This window comes from Ammospiza caudacuta, chromosome 1 (genome assembly GCF_027887145.1).
Source record: "Ammospiza caudacuta isolate bAmmCau1 chromosome 1, bAmmCau1.pri, whole genome shotgun sequence".
NCBI classification, from domain to species: Eukaryota; Metazoa; Chordata; class Aves; order Passeriformes; family Passerellidae; genus Ammospiza; species Ammospiza caudacuta.
The window spans coordinates 2,588,777-2,609,626 of record NC_080593.1 but is presented as its reverse complement, the minus strand read 5'-3'; the positions used below and the strand labels follow the sequence as shown (position 1 = coordinate 2,609,626).

Sequence of the window (20,850 nt, the reverse complement as noted above, 5' to 3'; positions counted from 1 at the left end):
ACCTGCACAAGCAACAGTTACTGGATGCAGAGGATTCCCCCTAGGAAAAGGGATTTATTGCTGCCTTCCAGAGGGGCTCAGCCCTTGGGCAGCTCCCAAAGAACCCAGAGGTACAAACCTGAGGGAGCACGTGCTGAGCATGCAGTGAACAGAAGCACAAGCATGACCAGGTTTCCTTTTCTTTCCTTTTAATATAAACATCCTAGGGAGAGTTGGGGGTAGGAGCAGCCTACAGGGAATGTCTCTTGGAATAAAACGCTGCGACGTGCTTCGGGAATGATGTGCAAAATCGAAACGGCCAAGCAGGGCCAGCTCAGGACTTCCTGGATTCTTCAGTCTTCTTGATTTCCTGCAGGAAAGATCAGGAAAGAGGCTGAGGATCTGCCACTCTGTGGGAAACAGCTCTTGGTGTCACAGCTTAGGAGACCAGGAGCGACCAACTGTGGTGGTGTTGTGGGTCCCAGGATGAGGTGAGAGATGAGAATCTGAGTCCAAGTTCTCTGAAGGTTGATATATGCTATATTTATATGTATATTATAATATATTTATATTGTATTTATATTATATTTATATTCATGTTATATATATATTCATATTATATTTATATTATATGAAAATGCTATACTAAAACTACACTAAAGAAAAAGAAAGGAGACATCAGAAGGCTGGAAAGGAATGATAATAAAAACCCGTGACAGACTCAGAGAGTGACACAGCTGGACTGGGATTGGTGATTAATTAAAAACAATTCACATGGACCAATCAAAGATGCACCTGTTGGTAAGAAACCTCCAGACCACATTCCAAGCAATCAGACAATTATTGTTCACATTTCGTTTCTGAGGGTTCTCAGCTTCTCAGTAGAAAAATCCTAGCAAAGGGATTTTTCAGAAAATATCATGGTGACAACCAACAACTCAGACCAGCTCATGACATCCCAGAACCAAGCCCTGAGTTCACCCTTAGGGACAGGGCAAGGTTTCACTTGGAAGCTCCAGAAATAGGAATCCCCTTCTCTGTCATCCAGGGATGTTTATTTTGCCCCAACTCAGGATTGTGTTGGATTAATTTTCCCCTCCCTGATCCATCACTTGTACTCAGCCTGTCCCTCAGCAGCTCAAAGCAGACCAGGTGTGGGATGAGGTGACATTTCTGTGGCTGCCTGAGAACAGACCCTCACCTGCCTGGGCCAGGAATGAGGTGGGAAAATCCCCAAGGACTCACTCACCTCCAGCAGCACCTCCTTCAATTCAGAATAGGCCTTTTCTAAATCATCATTAATGATGACCAGGTCGAACAGCCCAGGCTCTTTACCTGGGGAAGGAGATGAGGACAGAGTTAGAGGACAATTTTTCTTCCCTGTGTCAGCTCTCATGCACAAAGCCCCATGACATTTTAATAAGATTTTTTAGTATTATTATTAGATCAGCTGCTGCTAATGAACTGCTCTGCCAAGCAGCCCCAAGGAACTGCAGTGGGAACTGCAGCAGTGATCCAAGTCAGCTCATGGCAAGCCCTGCCAGCGCTGCTGGAGAGCACAAATCAGCTGTTCCCACCAGAACCAGCTCCCAAATCCCCCAGGCACCCCTGCAAGGACTCACTGAGCTCCAGGTCCACGCGGGCTGCACTCAGACGTTTCTGTAAACTCTCCTCTGTCTCCGTCTTTCGGTCCCGGAGCCGTTTCTCCTGCAGCCAGGACAGAGACACGAAGGGAATGAGAGCTCTGAGAGCTGCAGGCACAAACCACCCCCACCCTCAGGCAGTGCTGTCTGTGAGAACACCCTGCAAAGGGTGACTGAGGGGCCTCACTTACAGCCCCGTGCAAACCAGTGGCCAAACTGGGCTCGAGATCTCCTACCCACAGTTCAGGGTCCCAGGTTGCCTTTACCTCCCTCTCATTTATTTATTTTTCCAGGTACTGCTGGAAATGAGATCTCTCTGCTGGGGTCTGGCATCTGGTGCTGCTGGCTTCCTCCTCCACAAACTCAACGAGAAACAGAGCCTGCCTGATGTACTGAGAGCAAGAGGGGAGAGTCAGGAGTTGTCCTCATGTGGCCTCATCCCTCTCTGAACCACGACAGTGATTCCACTGCTGCAAGAGTCCCACTGCAATCACTTACACAGGGCAAGACAGAGAGGCAGAATTTAGGGTGCTGCACAGAACCAGCCTCCCTGGGTTTCATTTTAACTGTGGAGGCAAGTCTCAGCACAGCATGAAGCACAATTAATTAAAGACTGGCCATGCTGCAATGGAGTTCATAAGGTGTGGAAAACATTGAGGAAGGACTCAAAAAACAAACCACAGGAAGATTTATCCCTGAGAGCCAGAGGCTGGGGAGCTGGGTTGGGTGGAGATATGTTATAGTGGCCTCCTTGAGCCAGGTCTCAAAAGCTCTATAACACACCCAAGATAGCTCAGCTACCCTTGGAGGCATAAAAATCAGCAGGATGGCTTCTGTTGCAGTGTTGGAAACAAAAAGGTTTAATAAACAGCGAGATAAGAGCCAAGTGTCAGAAGTTCTTGCTCCTGATAAAACACCTCACAAAAGCCATTAGTTGCTTTGTTCTCCTCTTTTTCTAGTAAATTGCCCAGGCAGGACTTGTTGGCTCCTGTCCAATGAGCTATCCTTAAGTTTGAGGTAAAGTCCACTAAGCCTATGAGATGTCTTTTTACCTAATTGAGAAAAGAAACTTCTGGGCTTCTTTTCTTTTTGAGGGGACAAAGGACAGTTTGTCACTCTGTGGCACACTCCTACAGGGATTTGTTTGGAATGTGTTCCCAGCTAGAGCAGGGCCCTGCAGAGGGAAGGGGAGCCGTGGCTGCTGATTACCTCTAAGTGCTAACGGCAAAGCAAGGCGGGCGCTCACCAGGATCTCAATGGAGGGCGGCTGCACCGAGATGTAGATGGGGTTCAGCTCCGTCCTCTTGATGTTCTTCACGCCCTGGATGTCGATGTCCAGGACACAGATCTGGTTCTGGGCCTGCACGGCCTGCACAGCTCCTTTACTGGGGACACAGCACACAGGGAAGGGTCAGAGAGCCCAGGGCTGAGGGCGTGTTCACAGGGGTCACAGGAGGAGGGAAGAGATGAGCACCTGACTCCATGTTTCAGAAGGACGATTTATTATTTTATGATATATATTATATTAAAACTATACTACAGGATAGAAGAAAGGATTTGATCAGAAGACTACCAAGGAATAGAAATGGAATCTTGTGACTGACCAGAGTCTGAGCCAACTGACTGTGATTGGCCATTAATTAGAAACAACCACATGAGACCAATCACAGATGCACCTGTTGCATTCCACAGCAGCAGATAATCATTGGTTACATTTCATTTCTGAGGCCTCTCAGCTTCTCAGGAGAAAAATCCAGGCAAAAGGATTTTTCATAAAAGATGTCTGTGACACAAGGGTGTGGTTATTAATTGTTGTGGGTCCCCAGGAGGAGGTGAGAGATGGGAATCTTGACTCCATTTCAGAAGGCCGATTTATTATTTTAGGATATGACATAATATTGAAAGAAATGGTATACTAAAACTACACTAAAAGAGAAAGGAGACACCAGAAGGCTGGAAAGGAATGAATAATAAAAACCCATGACAGACCCAGAGAGTGACACAGCTGGACTGGGATTGGTGATTAATTAAGAACAATTCACATGGAACCAATCAAAGATGCACCTGTTGGTCAGCAACATCCAAACCACATTCCAAGCAATCAGATAATTATTGCTTACATTTAATTTCTGAAGCTTCTCAGCTTCTCAGGAGAAAAGTCCTGGCAAAGGATTTTTCACAAAACATAACAGTGACACAGGGAGGGTTGGGGTGTCCCCTCCAGCAGGGGGGAAACCTCACAGGGCTCCCCAAACTGTGGCAGGAGAGGACAGAGCCTGCTCTGCTCTTGATGAGGAGCTGCTCCAAGTGTCACAGCTCTGGGTGGAGCAGGGAGCTGCTGTCTCCTGCTGGAGAGGCTGGCAAAGCCATGCTGGAAGCTGTGGGGATGGATCAGTGTGACTATCCCAGGGATGGGTGGGATGTCCATAAACTCCTGCCTTGGCACAGCTTCACCACCTGGAGAGAAGTTCCCTGCTCATGGCAGGAGGTTGGAACTCGAAGATCTTAAAGGTCCCTTCCAACCCAAACTATCCTGGGATTCTGTAACAAATATGGAAATAATCTTCACTGAAGAGCAAAACCACTGAGAGCTCCTCTCTCCAGAGATCCACTGACTCTGCTGAAGGATGCTGGATGGACATGGATGCTCCCATCTGTGTCACAGACACATTTTATGAAAAATCCTTTCCTTTAAATTTTTTCTCCTGAGAAGCTGACAGGCCTCAGGAACAAAATATAAACATTGATTATCTGCTGCTGTGGAATGCAACAGGTGCACCTGGGATTGGTCTCATGTGGTTGTTTCTAATTAATGGCCAATCACAGTCAGCTGGCTTGGACTCTCTGTCCAAGCCACAAACCTTTGTTATAATTCTTTATTTTTCTATTCTTAGCCAGCCTTCTGGTGAAATCCTTTCTTCTATCCTTTAGTATAGTTTTAATGTCATATCATAAAATAATAAATCAGCCTCTGAAACATGGAGTCAGATCCTCGTCTCTTCCCTCTTCCTCGGACCCCTGTGAACAGCACCACACATCTGGGTCACAAGATGCATTTAATTCTCCACTTAGTTTTTCAAGTGATGGCTTTTATATGCTGCAAAGACAATTTCTCTTCCCCAACATGGGGAATTGCCTCAAGCTTTTTAATCATTTATTGTAACTCACTGTTGACTTAGGGAGCAGAAAGGATTGGTGAGAACTTCTCAACTCTCCTTCAACTCTCCATTTCTCCCACATCTGGGCAGGAACATCCTCAGGGGCTTGGAGAGATTCTGCATTTATTTTCTAGCATCCCAGAATAGTTTGGATTGGGAAGGATGTTCAAGACCCTGTAATTGCAGCCCCTGGGGCACAGGCAGGGACACCTGACCCACCTTGTCCCGTACATGTTCCCGGAGAACTCCGCGTGCTCAATAAATTCCCCAGCATCAATCTCCTTCTGCATTTCCTCTCTGCTCACAAAGTGATAATCTGGAGAAGGGAAAATGGAGAGAAATTAACATTCTGAAGGTAAACTTCATGGTCAAAATGACACCCGTGGGTTTTTGGGGGAGAAGACACTAAAAATCTGTTTTAGACAATGATTCACTTTCTACTTCCACACCAGTTGTCCAAACACCTGCTCAAAACTTTCTGGAGTTTTCTGTGTGGCCAAAAATGCTGCTCTACCCCATTTTTCACATCCTTTCCCACTCCTGGTGCAGTGGGAACTTCTCCTCCCTTGCCTCCAGGTATGGGACACATTAGAGCAGGAATGGTGAGGCCTTTCATTTAAAGGATTTCTAATTAAAGACCAGAATGGGATGAGAATGGGAGATAAAAGGGAACATCAAAACCAAGCTAATTAAAAAGGAACATTTGTCTATCTTCTGTTGAAAGTCCTTCCTGTCACTTCAGAGGGAAAACTGCCACTGGAAATGAAGAACAAACCTCATTTGGTTGTTTCTTAAATATGCAAATACATGAGAAAACAGCTGGGCACAAGCAATTAATACAGCTACAACCATCTCATTGAGCAGCTGCACTTCCCAAAGCAGCGGCCACTGGAGAGACCTCCTCAGAACCACCTGGAACTTTGCAAAATCAAATCACCCAAGTTCAGAGCACAGTGCCTAAAATGAGAACCCAGATCTGAAAACCTGAATTATTTGGAGAGTTCAGTGAGACAGACCCAACTGAAAACCTGAATTATTTGGAGAGTCCAATGAGACAGACCCAACTGAAAACCTGAATTATTTGGAGAGTCCAATGACAGACCCAACTGAAAACCTGAATTATTTGGAGAGTCCAATGAGACAGACCCAACTGAAAACCTGAATTATTTGGAGAGTCCAATGACAGACCCAACTGAAAACCTGAATTATTTCAAGAGTCCAGTGACAGACCCAACTGAAAACCTGAATTATTTGAAGAGTCCAATGACAGACCCAACTGAAAACCTGAATTATTTGGAGAGTCCAATGAGACAGACCCAACTGAAAACCTGAATTATTTGGAGAGTCCAATGAGACAGACCCAACTGAAAACCTGAATTATTTGGAGAGTCCAATGAGACAGACCTGACTGCAACAGGCTCACCTTTGCCATTCACTTCTCCAGGTCTTGGCTGCCTTGTGGTATCTGCAGGGAAAAAAAGAAGAACAAAAAAATTAGAAACAGTCTTGTAAATTCTGCACATCACCCACAGATGATGCAGGATGAAAGAAATGCCAAGATCTAAGTGGCACATGGGTTTCTAGGCAAAAATCTCTACCAAGAGGCAGTTTGGGAGAAAATAATGTTTAGTTTGAAGTGAGATTAGAGATGCAGTTGAATCAGGAACATAGGATAACACACACAAAATGGATAATTTTAAGGTTTTTTTCTCCTACCATTAGATTTTTAAGCATCCAGTGTTTGCTCTTTCATGGTGGAGAGAATCCAGATCTCAAAGCACAATTTTACTTGCAGTACACAGTGTTGGGACATTAAAACATTTTGGAAATGGACCTAAAAACACCTTACAAAGCTTTATGGAAAAAAAATCAAGTGGCTTTTGAAGCAGAAATGTGGGGGGAATTTTGTTACTTTCACAGTCAAGAATCACTCAGAAGAATCTTGTTTACTCTCTGAGTTTGGAGATGTGGGGAGTCACTAAACCTGGAAAGGTGCTACTCCAGACAAAGCTTAGCCTCACCACTCAATACCAGGAGTAAAAGGTGCCCTGAATAATTTAAACACCCCCAGGATCCCACAGACAGACTGGGACACAGCCAAACCATGAGAAACCATCATTTAGGTATAAATAGAGGCAGGCTCAGGGCTGGCCCAGCCCTGGATACTCACGGGAGACGCTGAAGCCGAAGATGTTCTCATAATCCTTGAGCAGTTTCTTTAACAAAGTGCTTTTCCCTGCACCTGATGGGCCACTCAGAACCACTGGCCTTGGTCCCTGCATGACTGGGGACAGACAGAGAAATGGCTCTGCTTAGAAACACCCATGAAAATGCAGCTGTGGATTCCCAGGAGTGCTCAGCCCCTGAAAACAGCACCAATCTTTTACCCTTGGGTACAAATTTATAGAGGAAAAGCTGAAATGATGCAAAATCACAAGCTCAGAGCTGATAAAAAGCACTGGGAGTGCAGAAACACGTCTCAAGAGACTGAGGTTAAACTCATAGGATGTAACCCAAAGAAGGAGGAAACTGGGATTTAGCTGCCACTAAACTGGGATGATTGAAGCCAGATGTTTTCCATCACAGCTGGGTCTCACTGGGACCAAAATCCTAAGGAAAACTCTCTCTAAAAGGAACAGAACCCTGTTTGTGCCTGGTGGCATTTGGAATCATGGGACAGAGGTACAATCCCAGTCCCTTCCCTCTCACAGGGAGAGAGTTTGCAGGTAAAACTTTGTATCATCAAACCCTTGTAACATCATCTGAACTCAGGTGAAATCACTGCCATGAACAGGCTCAGGGATTTATTCCCACATTTCCTGAAGCACCAACTCCATCTGCAGGTGTTTCATGGTAAAAAAGAAAGAGATCCAGAGATCAGTTCCTGGTACAGGTGGAAAAAATGCAGCCTGGGGCCACACAGAACAGGAGAGGAAAGCGAGAGGAAAGGGAGAGGAAAGGGAGAGGAAAGGGAGAGGAAAGGGAGAGGAAAGGGAGAGGAAAGGGAGAGGAAAGGGAGAGGAAAGGGAGAGGAAAGGGAGAGGAAAGGGAGAGGAAAGGGAGAGGAAAGGGAGAGGAAAGGGAGAGGAAAGGGAGAGGAAAGCGAGAGGAAAGGGAGAGGAAAGCGAGAGGAAAGCGAGAGGAAAGCGAGAGGAAAGCGAGAGGAAAGCGAGAGGAAAGCGAGAGGAAAGCGAGAGGAAAGCGAGAGGAAAGCGAGAGGAAAGCGAGAGGAAAGCGAGAGGAAAGCGAGAGGAAAGCGAGAGGAAAGCGAGAGGAAAGCGAGAGGAAAGCGAGAGGAAAGCGAGAGGAAAGCGAGAGGAAAGCGAGAGGAAAGCGAGAGGAAAGCGAGAGGAAAGCGAGAGGAAAGCGAGAGGAAAGCGAGAGGAAAGCGAGAGGAAAGCGAGAGGAAAGCGAGAGGAAAGCGAGAGGAAAGCGAGAGGAAAGCGAGAGGAAAGCGAGAGGAAAGCGAGAGGAAAGCGAGAGGAAAGCGAGAGGAAAGCGAGAGGAAAGCGAGAGGAAAGCGAGAGGAAAGCGAGAGGAAAGCGAGAGGAAAGCGACAGGAAAGCGACAGGAAAGCGACAGGAAAGCGACAGGAAAGCGACAGGAAAGCGACAGGAAAGCGAGAGGAAAGCGACAGGAAAGCGACAGGAAAGCGAGAGGAAAGCGACAGGAAAGCGACAGGAAAGCGACAGGAAAGCGACAGGAAAGCGACAGGAAAGCGACAGGAAAGCGACAGGAAAGCGACAGGAAAGCGACAGGAAAGCGACAGGAAAGCGACAGGAAAGCGACAGGAAAGCGACAGGAGTTTTCACATTCCTGTGTCTCTGGAGAGAAGGAAAGTTTAATTATCCACATGTGCAAAAGAAGAAATGCAGTGTAAAGGTGTGGGGGGACCACAGGGACTCTCATCCATCAGCAGTTTCCAAACCAGAAGCGGCGGTGAGAGTGGAACGAATCAAACAAGCTCTTCCCATTTCAGTTTCAGCAAGCAATAAAATCATTTCCTCAGCCTGCGGGCTGGGTGCGGCCTGGGGAGGCAGCAGCCAAGCAGCGAGAAAGCCTTTCCATTTTCACTGAGCTCACAGCAATGTCACCCTGACCTTACACATCACTTTTCAAGCAGCCTTAAGCCCGATGCTGTCTCACCAGCGCGGCCGCGGCTAATCCCGCCGGGCTCCCTCTCGCTGACCCCGCGTTCGCAGCCCTAAATCCCCGCTCCTCCTCCTCCTCCCTGGGGCAGCACGGCGCGGAGAGTGAATTACACAACTTCTCTCTGCTCCCGAGGAGCCCCGGCTGACCGCAGCTCATCCCAGGCGGGGTTTAACGCACAGAGCATCAGGAGGTGCCGCAGCGGCAGCGTGGGCAGCGAAACGCCCACGGGCGATTATCATCCATAAAGAAATTCCTTTATTCGTCTTTTTTTGTTTTTACTCAGTGCCCTCTGAGTGCTGCAGCCTCAGAGATGAAACCTTGAGAGGACCAATCCCATCACCACAGTGCCCGATTAGGCTCCATCACCCCAAAACCAGAAGGTTGAACAAACTCTAGAAGTTCTTTGTAACATCATCTGAACTCAGGTGAAATCACTGCCATGAACAGGCTCAGGGATTTATTCCCACATTTCCTGAAGCACCAACTCCATCTGCAGGTGTTTCATGGTAAAAAAGAAAGAGATCAGTTCCTGGTACAGGTGGAAAAATGCAGCCTGGGGCCACACAGAACAGGAGAGGAAAGGGAGAGGAAAGGGAGAGGAAAGGGAGAGGAAAGGGAGAGGAAAGGGAGAGGAAAGGGAGAGGAAAGGGAGAGGAAAGGGAGAGGAAAGGGAGAGGAAAGGGAGAGGAAAGGGAGAGGAAAGGGAGAGGAAAGGGAGAGGAAAGGGAGAGGAAAGGGAGAGGAAAGGGAGAGGAAAGGGAGAGGAAAGGGAGAGGAAAGGGAGAGGAAAGGGAGAGGAAAGGGAGAGGAAAGGGAGAGGAAAGGGAGAGGAAAGGGAGAGGAAAGGGAGAGGAAAGGGAGAGGAAAGGGAGAGGAAAGGGAGAGGAAAGGGAGAGGAAAGGGAGAGGAAAGGGAGAGGAAAGGGAGAGGAAAGGGAGAGGAAAGGGAGAGGAAAGGGAGAGGAAAGGGAGAGGAAAGGGAGAGGAAAGGGAGAGGAAAGGGAGAGGAAAGGGAGAGGAAAGGGAGAGGAAAGGGAGAGGAAAGGGAGAGGAAAGGGAGAGGAAAGGGAGAGGAAAGGGAGAGGAAAGGGAGAGGAAAGGGAGAGGAAAGGGAGAGGAAAGGGAGAGGAAAGGGAGAGGAAAGGGAGAGGAAAGGGAGAGGAAAGGGAGAGGAAAGGGAGAGGAAAGGGAGAGGAACCATCTCTCCCATCAACCAATTTCCTACCATCCCCTTGGTCCTTAAACGTCTGTAATTTCCACAAAAACACAGGTTTTGCCTAAATGGTCAATACCAAAAGAAAGCACCAGGGAAATGCTACTCAGTGCTTGCAGAGCAGTCACCCAAAGCATTTTCTTCTCTCTGTCCCACATCATCCATCAGGTGAGCCCTCAGCATTCCCTGGAAATTCATGGACACAAATTCATCCCTTCAGCCTTCACAACACATCTGCCCCAAACAACGCTCTCCATCACACACCAGCTCCTACAAGCACCCCAAAAGTGACATTGGGGTGTCATGGATTTCCAGGTTCCCTTCCACAAATCCCAGTCCCAGATCCCAGCCAGAAAGAGAGCTTTCCCTTCATTTCCCCCAAAATTTCACCTGCCCTTAGCAAACACCAGCAGAAATTTAAAGCTGCCCAAATCATTTCCAATCATTCCACTGAACCCCAGACAGTGGGAAGGGGGCTGGGAGAGGCTCCAACCCATCCTTACCTTTTCCTTGTGCTCCTTTCCAGCCAAGGAAAGCAGAGGCAGCAGCACAGGCTCCTGGGGCCAGAGCTGGGCTATTTGTGAGCTCCTAAAGCCTTCATTAACCAGCTGCCATTTGAAGGTGGCCAATGAGAACAACCCTGCTGAGCTTTAATCTCCCCCTGCTTCCTCCTCCACTCTGCTCTCCTGGCTGCCAAAGCTGCAGCAACACCCCCAAAAGGTGAGGGGTGCCAGCCCTGGCTGGGACGGGATTGTGGGAACAGCAAAGCTGCTCCTGGCCCTGCGTGCACGAGGGTTTTGTCTGTGTAGGATCCTGGAATGTTTGTGTTGGGACCTTCCAGAGCATCTGTTCCACAGCCCTGCCATGGGCAAGGACAATTCCCACCAGGCCAGGCTGCTCCAAGCTCCATCCAGCCTGGAGCACTTCAGGCACTTTGCTTCTGCAGGAACATTGCTCTTCCTTTGGAGCACACAGCTTCACCTCAGCTCCACCACAGGAAAACTCCTTCTCCTCAAACCACTCCCTCAGTGGGACCCTCTCCTCCTTCCCCAAAATATCCCCAGCTAAGAGAAAAGACACCTGGGCAGTGATCACGTCTCACTTCTTTCAAAACAGCTAAAAATAAACCTGAAGACTTGCAGGTGTTTCCTCCTGCCTCCCTTGTGAATCCCTTCCCTTGCTGCAGATCTGCAAAGGAAACTGAGAGGGAACAAAAGGCATTTCAATTCTCATGGAATCCCACTGGCAAACTGGGAATTTCACAGAATTCCAGAATGGTCTGGGCTGGAAGGGACCTCAAAGCTCACCCAGTGCCACCCCTGCCATGGCAGGGACACCTCCCAGTGTCCCAGGCTGGCCTGGGACGGAGCAGCCACAACTCCCAGGGCAAACCCACAATGTCCCTGCCCTCACTCCCTGCTCCCCAGACACCACAGCCCTCAAAACCCACAAGTAAGCAACAAGAAACCCCCAAAACCCCACATCTGGTGGATATGGGGCTTTTTTCTCTTTGTTTGGTTCCAGGAATGCATTGGTGCATCACATTTCCAAGCTGGCTGCAGCAGGAATGGCACAAAATGTATTTATTTTAGGCAGAAGCTCAATTTTTTATTCCCCCTTTTTTATTCCCCCCTTTTATTTCCCCAGATTTTGGCATTTTCAGAGCAGCCAATCTGCAAATATCCAGCACAGAGGGTTTCCTAAAAATGGGTTGGGATCCAGCCTAATCCACCAAAACCACTGCAGAGTCGGCCAGCAAGAGAACAGCCCAACTAATTAACAATATTAATTATCTCCTGGGCCTGAATTATCTCCTGAGCCACACAAAACCCCTCTGGGCTGCAGAGGTGGTGACAGGAGGATGTCCCCAAGGCAAGGAATGGCTCCTGGTCTGCTTGTGCTGCTAAATTCACCCTGGATTTTACCTCACCAGGGGAGCAAAGGACAGACATCACAAGAGTTAAACAAATTAAAACTGATTAGCAGAGAGGCTTTACAGGGAAGGCAAAGCCACCTTATGAAGAAGAAAAGAAGATTAAAGCACGGTTTCCCTGGAGCCTTGAGAAATGTCTCCTGGATTAGGATTATAATCCCAGCCCCTATTTTTAGCAGGTTATAAAAGTGCCACCCCCCATAGATTTGGGACAGGTTCCAAAAAGGGAGAGAGCTCCTGCTGTGACAGGGAATTATCTGCAGGGAGGTTCCAACCCTCCAACTTCTCCCACCCTGTGATTCTGTGAGGAGCAGAGCATCCCACAGCAGTGCAGAGCTGGAGCTCAGCCACCTTTTTCCTGGAAATAATTACCTACAAAGCACTAATTAGCCTCTCCACTGGCTGCAGCCTGGCTTGCAGGGGGTGGTGATGCTGCACTTGCTCGAGGTCACTGCAGAAATCAGGGAGCTCCAAGCCCATTATTCCCATGTCCTCCTGTAAACCAGAGCCCACCAGGAGGATAAAACCAGTTTACTCAGCTGGGAAAACCTCCAGAGAGGCGAAGCTCACACAGGTGTGGTTTTACCATCCCCACACGTTTGTTTTAGCACACCTGGAGGATGCTTGTCCCTAAAGCCCTCTAACCCCAAAAATCCCACAAGCACATCTCTGTCTGGCTTATCCAAGCAGGGACACCTCGGAGCCACCCTGGAGCAGCTCAGCCATGGGGACCCCGTGTGGATGTTGGCAAGGGCACACAGCCAGCCTGGGGACAGCCCCGTGGGGCTGTGACCCGTGCCACCCCCTCAGCCATCCCACATGGATAACACAGGACAGAGCAGGGGGAGCTCAGCCTCCCCAGGGCCGCGTGGGGGGATCGTGCAGGGGGTCAGCACCCCCAGGTCGGTACCTCAGTGTCCCAGCACTCCCATGGGGCACTCAGCAGCCTGAGGCCAGCTGGGACCCCTCAGCCCAAGGCCTTTGTCAGGGGCTGAGCACCCCAAGGCCAGCCAGGGCTCCTCAATGCAGGGCCCCCAAAAGGGGCTGAGCACCCCAAGACCATCCAGGACTCAATGCAGGGCCCCCAAGGCCAGCCAGGACTCCCCAGTCCAGGACCTCTAAGAGGGGCTGAGCACCCCAAGGCAGCCAGGGCTCCTCAATGCAAAGCCCTAAGAAGGGGCTGAGCACCTGAGCATCCCAAGGCCAGGCAGGACTCCTCAATGCAGGGCCCCCAAAAGGGGCTGAGCACCCCAAGACCATCCAGGGCACTTCAATGCAGAGCCCCCAAGGCCAGCCAGGGCTCCTCAATGCAGAGCCCCCAAGACCATCCAGGGCACTTCAATGCAGAGTCCCCAAGGCCAGCCAGGGCTCCTCAATGCAGAGCCCCCAAGGCCAGCCAGGACTCCTCAATGCAGAGCCCCCAAGGCCAGCCAGGACTCCTCAATGCAGAGTCCCCAAGGCCAGCCAGGACGCCTCAAAGCAGGGCCCCCAAGACGGGCTGAGCACCCCGGGACCCCTCCGCAGAAGAACCCCGTGAGGAGCTCGGCACCCAAGGCAGGTTGGGCCCCTTCAGCGAAGGGTCCTTATGAGGGACTGAGAACCCCAGAGCCGGCCAGGACTCCTCATGCCAAGCCCTCCGTGAGGGGCTGAACGCCCCGAGGCCACTCAGCCCAGGACCCCTGTGAGTGACGGAGCTGCTCGGGCTGGTTAGACCCCCTCCGTCCACGGCCCCTGTGGCCGGCTGTGCCCCTCAGGCCGCGTTCCCCGTGAGGATGCGAGCCCCAGCCCCATCCCCGCTCACCCGCCCGGGCGATCCCCGCCCCGCGCATCCGCCCGAGGATCATGAGGGGATGGGGGGGGCGCTCCCGGCAGCCCCCGCGCGCGCCCGCCGCCACCGCCGCGCGCCTGACGTCACCAAGGGGGCGGGGCCCGGGGGGGAGGGAGCGCGCCGTCACGTGAGTGAGGGGCGGCGGGACGGACTACGCGGAGGGCCGGGCGGGGGGGTGAGAGAGGGGCTGAACCATGATGGTGGGAGGGGGGACGGCACCTGCAGGGCTGTGATGGAGGGGGGAGTTAGGGGAGAACTGAAGGAGCAACGTTGGATGAACCACGGCGGGGCGGAGAGGGGGCGGTGTTGGGCCGAAGCACGGTGCGGTGGCGGGAGCCATAGTGGGGTTGGAGAGAGGCGGGAGGGTTGTGGGGGGGAGGCATGATGGGATTGAACCGTGATGGGCTGAACCATGACGGGGAGAGGGGGGAACTGTCATGGAACTGACGCATGGCTGGGCAGGGGGAGACGTGGTTGGGCTGAACCATGGCGGGAATGGGGGGAACCATGGTTGGAGAGAGGTGGGAGGGCTGAACCAAGGTGGTTGTGGGGGGGAAGCATGATGGGATTGAACCATGACGGAGAGAGGGGGGAGCTGTCATGGAACTGACGCATGGCTGGGCAGGGGGACGTGGTTGGGCTGAACCATGGCGAGGGGTGGGGAGTACATGGGGCTGAACCATTGCGGGAGCGGGGGGAGCCACACCATGGCCGGAGCTGTGATAGGGCTGCCCCGTGCTGAGGGGAGGATGTGGAAGCTTCACAGCGATGGCGACACTGCGGTGTCACCTCACAACCACTGCAGCACCTTTCCTTGTCCCCAGAGTGTCCCCAGGCTGTGTCCCCTGCTCCGTGTGCCGGACCCGTCCCTCACAGCCGGGCTGCGATGGCGGCCAGCGGTGCGCTGAGGTGAGCGCGGGGTGCCCGTGGGGCAGCGGCGGCTCTCCCGCCGGGAACGGCCCGATGGAGCTCCCGTCACCCTCACGGTGACACCTGGCAGAGTTCCCGTCACCCTCACGGTGACACCGGTGTGAGCTCCCGTCACCCTCACGGTGACACCAGCTGTGAGCTCATGGCGACACCCAGTGTGAGCTCCCGTCACCCTCACGGTGACACGTGGCAGAGCTCCCGCCACCCTCACGGTGACACCTGGTGTGAGCTCCCGTCACCCTCACGGTGACACCTGGCAGAGCTCCCGCCACCCTCACGGTGACACTCGGTGTGAGCTCCCGTCACCCTCACGGTGACACTCGGTGTGAGCTCCCACCACCCTCACGGTGACACCTGGTGTGAGCTCCCGTCACCCTCACGGTGACACCTGGCAGAGCTCCCGCCACCCTCATGGTGACACCCGGTGTGAGCTCCTGTCACCTTCACGGTGACACTGGTTTGAGCTCCCGTCACCCTCACGGTGACACCTGGCAGAGCTCCCGCCACCCTCACGGTGACACCCTGTGTGAGCTCCTGTCACCTTCACGGTGACATGGGCCAGAGCTCCATCACCGTCACGGTGACACCAGCCTGTCACCCTCACAGTGACACCGGCCCTTTCCCCACAGTGCCCTGCGCCTCCTGGCCCGGTGCCGGCCGCCGCTCTGTGCCTGCAGCCGCAGCAATTCCAACCGCGCGGCCATCGGGCACCTGCAGCGGCAGCGCTACGGCCGCCTGTACCCCATGCTGCTCGTCAGCACCGACGGCTCCACCGTGCGCCTGCGCTACGGAGAGCCCAAGAGGATCCTCATGGTACGGGGACAGTGACGGGCTGGGAGCAGGGGGGTCACAAGGGCTTGGGATGTGTCTCCAGGGGGCTCAGGGTGTGGTTCAGGGGGTTCACAGCCTGTCCTGGGGCCTGGGAGGTCACAGCGTGTCACTGGGATTGCACCCTGTGTGCTGGGGGTGTCGCACTATGTCCCAGGGGTCTCACACCGTGTCCTGGGGGTGTCACACCGTGTCCCAGGAGAATCTCACACCGTGTCCCAGGGGTCTCATGCCTTGTCCCAAGGCTTCACACCATGTGCTGGGATCTCACACCATGTCCTAAGAACTCATGCCTGTCCCTGGGGAATGTCACACCATGTCCCAGGGGTCTCATGCCAGGTCTCAGGGCTCCACACCATGTCCCTGGGATCTCACACTGTGTGCTGGGGGTGTCACACCCTGTCCCAGGGATGTCACACCATGTCCCACGAGTCTCGTGCCTTGTCCCAAAGCTCCACACCATGTCCTGGAGGCTCACACTGTGTCCCTGGGATCTCATCCTGTGTCCTGGGAATGTCACACTATGTCCCAGGGATTTCACACCATGTCCCAGGGGTGTCATGCCGTGTCCTAGGGGTGTCACACTGCATCCTCGCGGTCTCATCCCGTGTCCCCCGTGTCCCCAGATGCCCCTGGACAGCAACACGCTGCCCGAAGCCGAGCGCAAGGCTCGTCTGCGCCGGCAATTCCCCAGCAAGCCTAAGGCCAAGGAGGAGGAAACCTTCGAGGGCATCGACCTGGACACCTACAAGAAGTTCTGGAAGAAGTGAAGCGCTGAAAGCAGGATTGTTTAAATGTATAAACAAATGTATAAATAAATGTATAAATGAAAATGTTCAATTCCAGCCGTGTGTATTGGTGCGGCTCTGCTGGGCTCCCCCCGCGCTGGGAGGCGCGGTGGTACCGCCCGTCGCCCCCCTCCGGCCGTGCCCGCGGTGGTAGCGGCGGGGCGGGCGCGCTCGGCGGCCGGAGGTGCGTGAGGGGAGCGGGGGCGGCTTCGGGATTTGGGGATTTTTGGGGTTTTTGGGATTTTGGGGGCTCTGGGCGTGACCCAGCGGGTCCGGCCCGCTCGGTCCTCGCCCTCCCCAAGCCGGAGGGGCCCGGGCTGCAGGGAACCGCCCCGAGCTGCTTTCACACGCCTCGGGCACGGGCAGACTCCCATCTCAGGCCCGGCAGCGTCCAGGTCCTGCAGCTTCCCCGGTCCTGAATTCCTTCCCAGACCCTGAAACTCTCCCCCAGGTAATGTCCCAGCCCGGGCCGTGCAGCTTCTTCTCGGGCTGTACAGCCACTCCATGATCCCTTTTCCCAGTTCATCCCATCCGGGCTGTGAACCCCTCCTAGACCCTGAACCCTCCCCCTTGAAGCCCAGAACCCTCATGCGGGCTTTAAACCATCTATCAACCCTGCAACCTCCTCGCAGTCCCAGAGCCTTCCCACTTCTAATCCCTCTCCCCCACAGGCTGTGAACCCTCCTTGCTCTGCAACCCCTTCCCAGAGCGTGAATCCCCCAAGCTGTGGCTGCCCCGCTGCTGGCCCTAAACCCTCCTTGAGGCTCTGAACCTCCCCCAGACTCTGAAACCTCCGAGGCCATGAACCCCCTCGGGGCTGCCCTAAGCCTCCCTCCCCACCCAGCAGCCTCCCCCCAGGCTGGGACCCCCCACAAAAGCCTTTGGTTACTCCACTCACCTCTGGGGGACCAAATTTGCTTCCCTGCTCCTTCAGGAGCCCCCCCAGAGCTGCAGGAGGATCTGCAGTGGGTACCCCGGGGCTGATCTCGTTGCAGGTCTCCAGCACCCTCCGAATCCCCTGCAGGGTGCGGCCCCACCATGTTCGGCTCCTCCCGGGGCGGGGTCCGGGGGGGCCAGGACCAGTTCAGCTGGGAGGATGTCAAGACAGACAAACAGCGTGAGAATTACCTGGGTAAGGGCGGATCCTGCTCCAGTCCCACCCTGCCTGTCCCCTGTGTGGTTTTGGGGCGCTGTGATGTTGAGGGGGCTCGCTGTTCCCCACAGGGAACTCCCTGATGGCGCCGGTGGGGCGGTGGCAGAAGGGCAAGGACCTGACCTGGTATGCCAAGGGCAAGAAGGACACGGGGCCCCCGTTATCCCGCGAGGAGGAGCTGGCTGCAGTGCGCCAGGCCGAGCAGGAGGCCATGATGGCAGCACTGTGAGTCCCCACCCCACAGAAACCCCAGAACCAGCAGGTGCGTGTCCCCACACACGTATCACCTATTCTTGTGTTTACAGGGGCTACAAGAGCTTGAAGAGGCAGCCCACGGGCCTCAGCAAAGAGGTAACAGGGGCACCACACATCCCCCCAGTGTCCCCTGGCTCTGACTTTGGGGACACACACAGGACACTGTCCCCCCTCCCCACAGGACCTGGCTGAGGTGTGCAAGAGGGACGGCGGCGAGCGGGACGAGAAGGACGTGGATCGGGTGGTGGGGCTGGGCAGCTCCAGGTGAGCACAGGGAAGGATCCCTCACCAATTTCTGAACAATTTGTTTGATTTTAGCGTTTTTACGCCTTTTCCTGTGTTCTCTCTGCAGTGGCAGTGCTGGCAGGGTGATGCTCTCCAAGGAGGACAGAGAGGCTGCCAAGATGGGGCTCTCGGTCTTCACGGTACGGTGCTGGTCACACTGTCCTTGGAAGGGTCAAAAATAGATGGAAAAAGGCAAAAAGCAGTGCCCCTCACCTGGAATATTTCATCTAAAAACCACCTGGGTATTGTAGCAGAGACCTGCAGGAGTTTCTGTGTCCTGTTGGCACAGAGGTCATTTGTGGGGCTTTCAGTTGGAAGCAGCTGTTTCAGGGTATTCTAATTTTTTCCCAAAAGTTAAGTTAATTTTTTTTATTAAGTTTAATTTTTAAACGGATAAAACCCTTTGTCTTGTAATTACAAGCTCTGGGCTCGTGGATTCACTCTGTATTTTTCCCCCTCTCCAACCCTAGCACCAGAGAGTCTCCAGCAGCCCAGAGACATCTGTCTCCAAGAAGAAGCAGGAAAAGGAGGAGAAGGTGGAGGAGAAACGGTGAGGATTTTTCTCACTCTGGTGGGAAACCACCAGAAACACCCTAGCTTTTATGAGAAATATTTTACAAAATGTTTCCATGGCTCTGTTTGGCACTGGGCTTGTTTTGCATCTCTCTGAATCATCCCCAAAAGCCTTTGTGGGCTTCTCTTTGGCAGAGGAGGGATGTGGTGGGATGTGCCTGGAAAAAGGGATGGGGATCAGCTTTTGGAGCCAGAGGGATGCACAGTGCAGGGATTCTCATTGCTTGATCCATCCTGCAGACCTGAGAGCAGCAAAAAATCCAAAAAGGAGAAGAAGAAGGAGAAAAAGAACAAGAAAAAGAAGAAACACAAGAAGGAGAAGAAGAAGGACAAGGAGAAGCATTCCAAGAAGGATGCTGCCCCATCATCCTCGGATTCTTCCCCGGATCGGGATAAGAGGTAGAAGCTGGCATCGGGATGCCCCGTTGGCATTTCCTGGCTTTCCAAAATCCTTTTTCACCCCCAGAATCGCCTTATTGGGGTCTCCTCTGTCATTGCTGTCCCCGCAGGCACCACCGCGGGAAATCGCCGCAGCACGGCCGGCGGCGGCACCACACGGAATCCGGCACGGAATCCTCGAGCAGCGGCAGCGACCGGAGCCGGAGCCGGAGCCGGAGCCGGAGCCCCGCCCGGCGGCGCAGCCGGAGCAGGAGCAGGAGCCGGAGCAGGGACGGCCGCGGCCGCCACCCGTCCCCGCGGAGGAAGGGCAGGAGGAGGAGCAGCACCCGCTCCCCCCCGGCCCGCGGGCTCCGGCAGCGCCACGACACCGACTCGGAGGGCTGAGAGCGAGCCTGGGGCTCTTTCAGGGACATCTTGCAGAGATTTCTATTTTTGAAGTGATTAAATTAAAAAGGCTGCAGCCCCGCGGGTGCCGGGGCAGTGTGGCAAAGGGCATTAAGGGTGTGGTGCCGGCAGCCCCTTCCCTGCCCGCCCAGGGGCAGCAGGGCCTGGGCACCCTTCTCTCACTCCTAAAATCCAGGCAGGATTGAGGGTGCTGTGGGTGAGGGCTGCTGCTGGGGTGGTGCTGAAAATGCTGTGGATACCTCGTTTATGGATAGAGATTTCTGAAGAGATTATTATTATTATTATTATTATTATTATAAATATTATTGTTATTATGACGGGGTTTTGTCTTCTTTCTCTGCCTGTGCAGTGCAGTGGCTGAAGGGTTTTTTGCTTTAAAGTTTCCCTAAGTTCATCAGCTGCATGGATGGGAGTTTGAAGCCCATCTAGCTCCAGTCTAGGGACACCTTCCCCTGTCCCACCTGGCACTGGACACAAACCTCATATAAATAATTCCTCAGTTTACAAAGTGGATGGGACCAGGTGTCTCCATAGGTTCTGCCCTGGCCACAAACCCCAGGGAGCAGCAAACTCCATTGCCAACCTCAGCACGTGATGATTGATGTTCTTGGCACACTGAAAGGGGAATTTCACACCAATAAATGGAAATATTGATCCCAGTGGAAAGGGGCTGTCCCGAGCAGCTCCGGAGCATCGCTGCAAGCACAAGGGCCTCGTTTGTGTAATTAATGATGCAACTGCAGACAGGGAGGGTTTGTGTGCCTTGGTGGACAAAAGCCCAGTGGCACCGTGCTCAGGAGCTCACAAAGCCCTTCTGTCCCAGCACTGGGAGATGCTGCAGAGCTGTCACAGCCTGTGCTGATCCCACCCCAAAGCAATTTTTGGGGCTGGCAGCTCCTTGGCACCAGGGCTGCTCCTGAGCCATGCCAGGGATCCCCAGGGCACAGCTGGGCACTCCCTGGGCAGGAGCTCTGGCCCTGCTGGTGCTCACCAGGCTGAGCTCAGGCTCACCTCCATGGGATTTTGGGATCCAAACCGTGGTTGGAGCCTGCAGGGAACATCCCACTGTGGAACAGCACAGCAAGCAGAGAAAAACCCCACAAAGCCCCGAGTGCTGCTCTTCCATGGGTTCCCACACCCCACCTTCAGTGCCAAGCTCTGGATGGATGGGTGGCAGGGCTGGGCAGGGTGATGGGCACCCACAGCCCCTCAGCACAGGGACAGGGTGTGGGTGTGCCCAGAGGGACCAGGCACTGCTGGCCCAGCTCAGTTCAGCTCTCCTGGGCTTTCTCCTGCTCTCCTGTTCCTGTCTCACACTCAAACCAAGAT

General features: G+C 53.3%; 3 protein-coding genes across 7 annotated transcripts; 2 read left to right on the top strand and 1 right to left on the bottom strand.

Annotated features, from left to right (window-relative positions):
• Nucleotides 1-181: 181 nt before the first annotated feature.
• On the bottom strand, nucleotides 182-13,996 carry GUK1 (guanylate kinase 1). 3 transcript variants are annotated; one of them, XM_058812441.1, is made up of 8 exons: nucleotides 13,879-13,996; nucleotides 6,951-7,064; nucleotides 6,204-6,245; nucleotides 5,000-5,096; nucleotides 2,869-3,007; nucleotides 1,602-1,686; nucleotides 1,229-1,314; nucleotides 182-349 (listed from the first exon to the last, which is right to left on the bottom strand). In XM_058812441.1, the coding sequence occupies exons 1-8, from the start codon at nucleotides 13,919-13,921 to the stop codon at nucleotides 314-316; spliced, it is 642 nt and encodes a 213-aa protein (XP_058668424.1). In that variant the 5' UTR covers nucleotides 13,922-13,996; the 3' UTR covers nucleotides 182-313. The 3 variants fall into 3 exon arrangements, 1 of the variants encoding a protein (XP_058668424.1); XR_009275164.1 differs by having other exon boundaries at nucleotides 202-349; nucleotides 2,832-3,007; XR_009275165.1 differs by lacking the exon at nucleotides 182-349 and adding an exon at nucleotides 1,889-2,014 and having other exon boundaries at nucleotides 1,260-1,314.
• Nucleotides 13,997-14,031: 35 nt separating this feature from the next.
• Nucleotides 14,032-16,495, top strand: MRPL55 (mitochondrial ribosomal protein L55). 2 transcript variants are annotated; one of them, XM_058818783.1, is made up of 4 exons: nucleotides 14,032-14,080; nucleotides 14,730-14,814; nucleotides 15,465-15,648; nucleotides 16,290-16,495. In XM_058818783.1, the coding sequence occupies exons 2-4, from the start codon at nucleotides 14,792-14,794 to the stop codon at nucleotides 16,431-16,433; spliced, it is 351 nt and encodes a 116-aa protein (XP_058674766.1). In that variant the 5' UTR covers nucleotides 14,032-14,080; nucleotides 14,730-14,791; the 3' UTR covers nucleotides 16,434-16,495. The 2 variants fall into 2 exon arrangements, with proteins under 2 accessions (XP_058674766.1, XP_058674774.1); XM_058818791.1 differs by lacking the exon at nucleotides 14,032-14,080 and adding an exon at nucleotides 14,207-14,226.
• Nucleotides 16,496-16,774: 279 nt separating this feature from the next.
• Nucleotides 16,775-19,788, top strand: C1H1orf35 (chromosome 1 C1orf35 homolog). Of its 2 annotated transcripts, none has more exons than XM_058815973.1 (9): nucleotides 16,775-16,902; nucleotides 17,447-17,583; nucleotides 17,676-17,730; nucleotides 17,910-17,955; nucleotides 18,041-18,123; nucleotides 18,212-18,284; nucleotides 18,615-18,694; nucleotides 18,958-19,116; nucleotides 19,227-19,788. In XM_058815973.1, the coding sequence occupies exons 2-9, from the start codon at nucleotides 17,490-17,492 to the stop codon at nucleotides 19,498-19,500; spliced, it is 864 nt and encodes a 287-aa protein (XP_058671956.1). In that variant the 5' UTR covers nucleotides 16,775-16,902; nucleotides 17,447-17,489; the 3' UTR covers nucleotides 19,501-19,788. The 2 variants fall into 2 exon arrangements, with proteins under 2 accessions (XP_058671956.1, XP_058671948.1); XM_058815965.1 differs by having other exon boundaries at nucleotides 17,676-17,829.
• The last annotated feature ends 1,062 nt before the right edge of the window (nucleotides 19,789-20,850 follow it).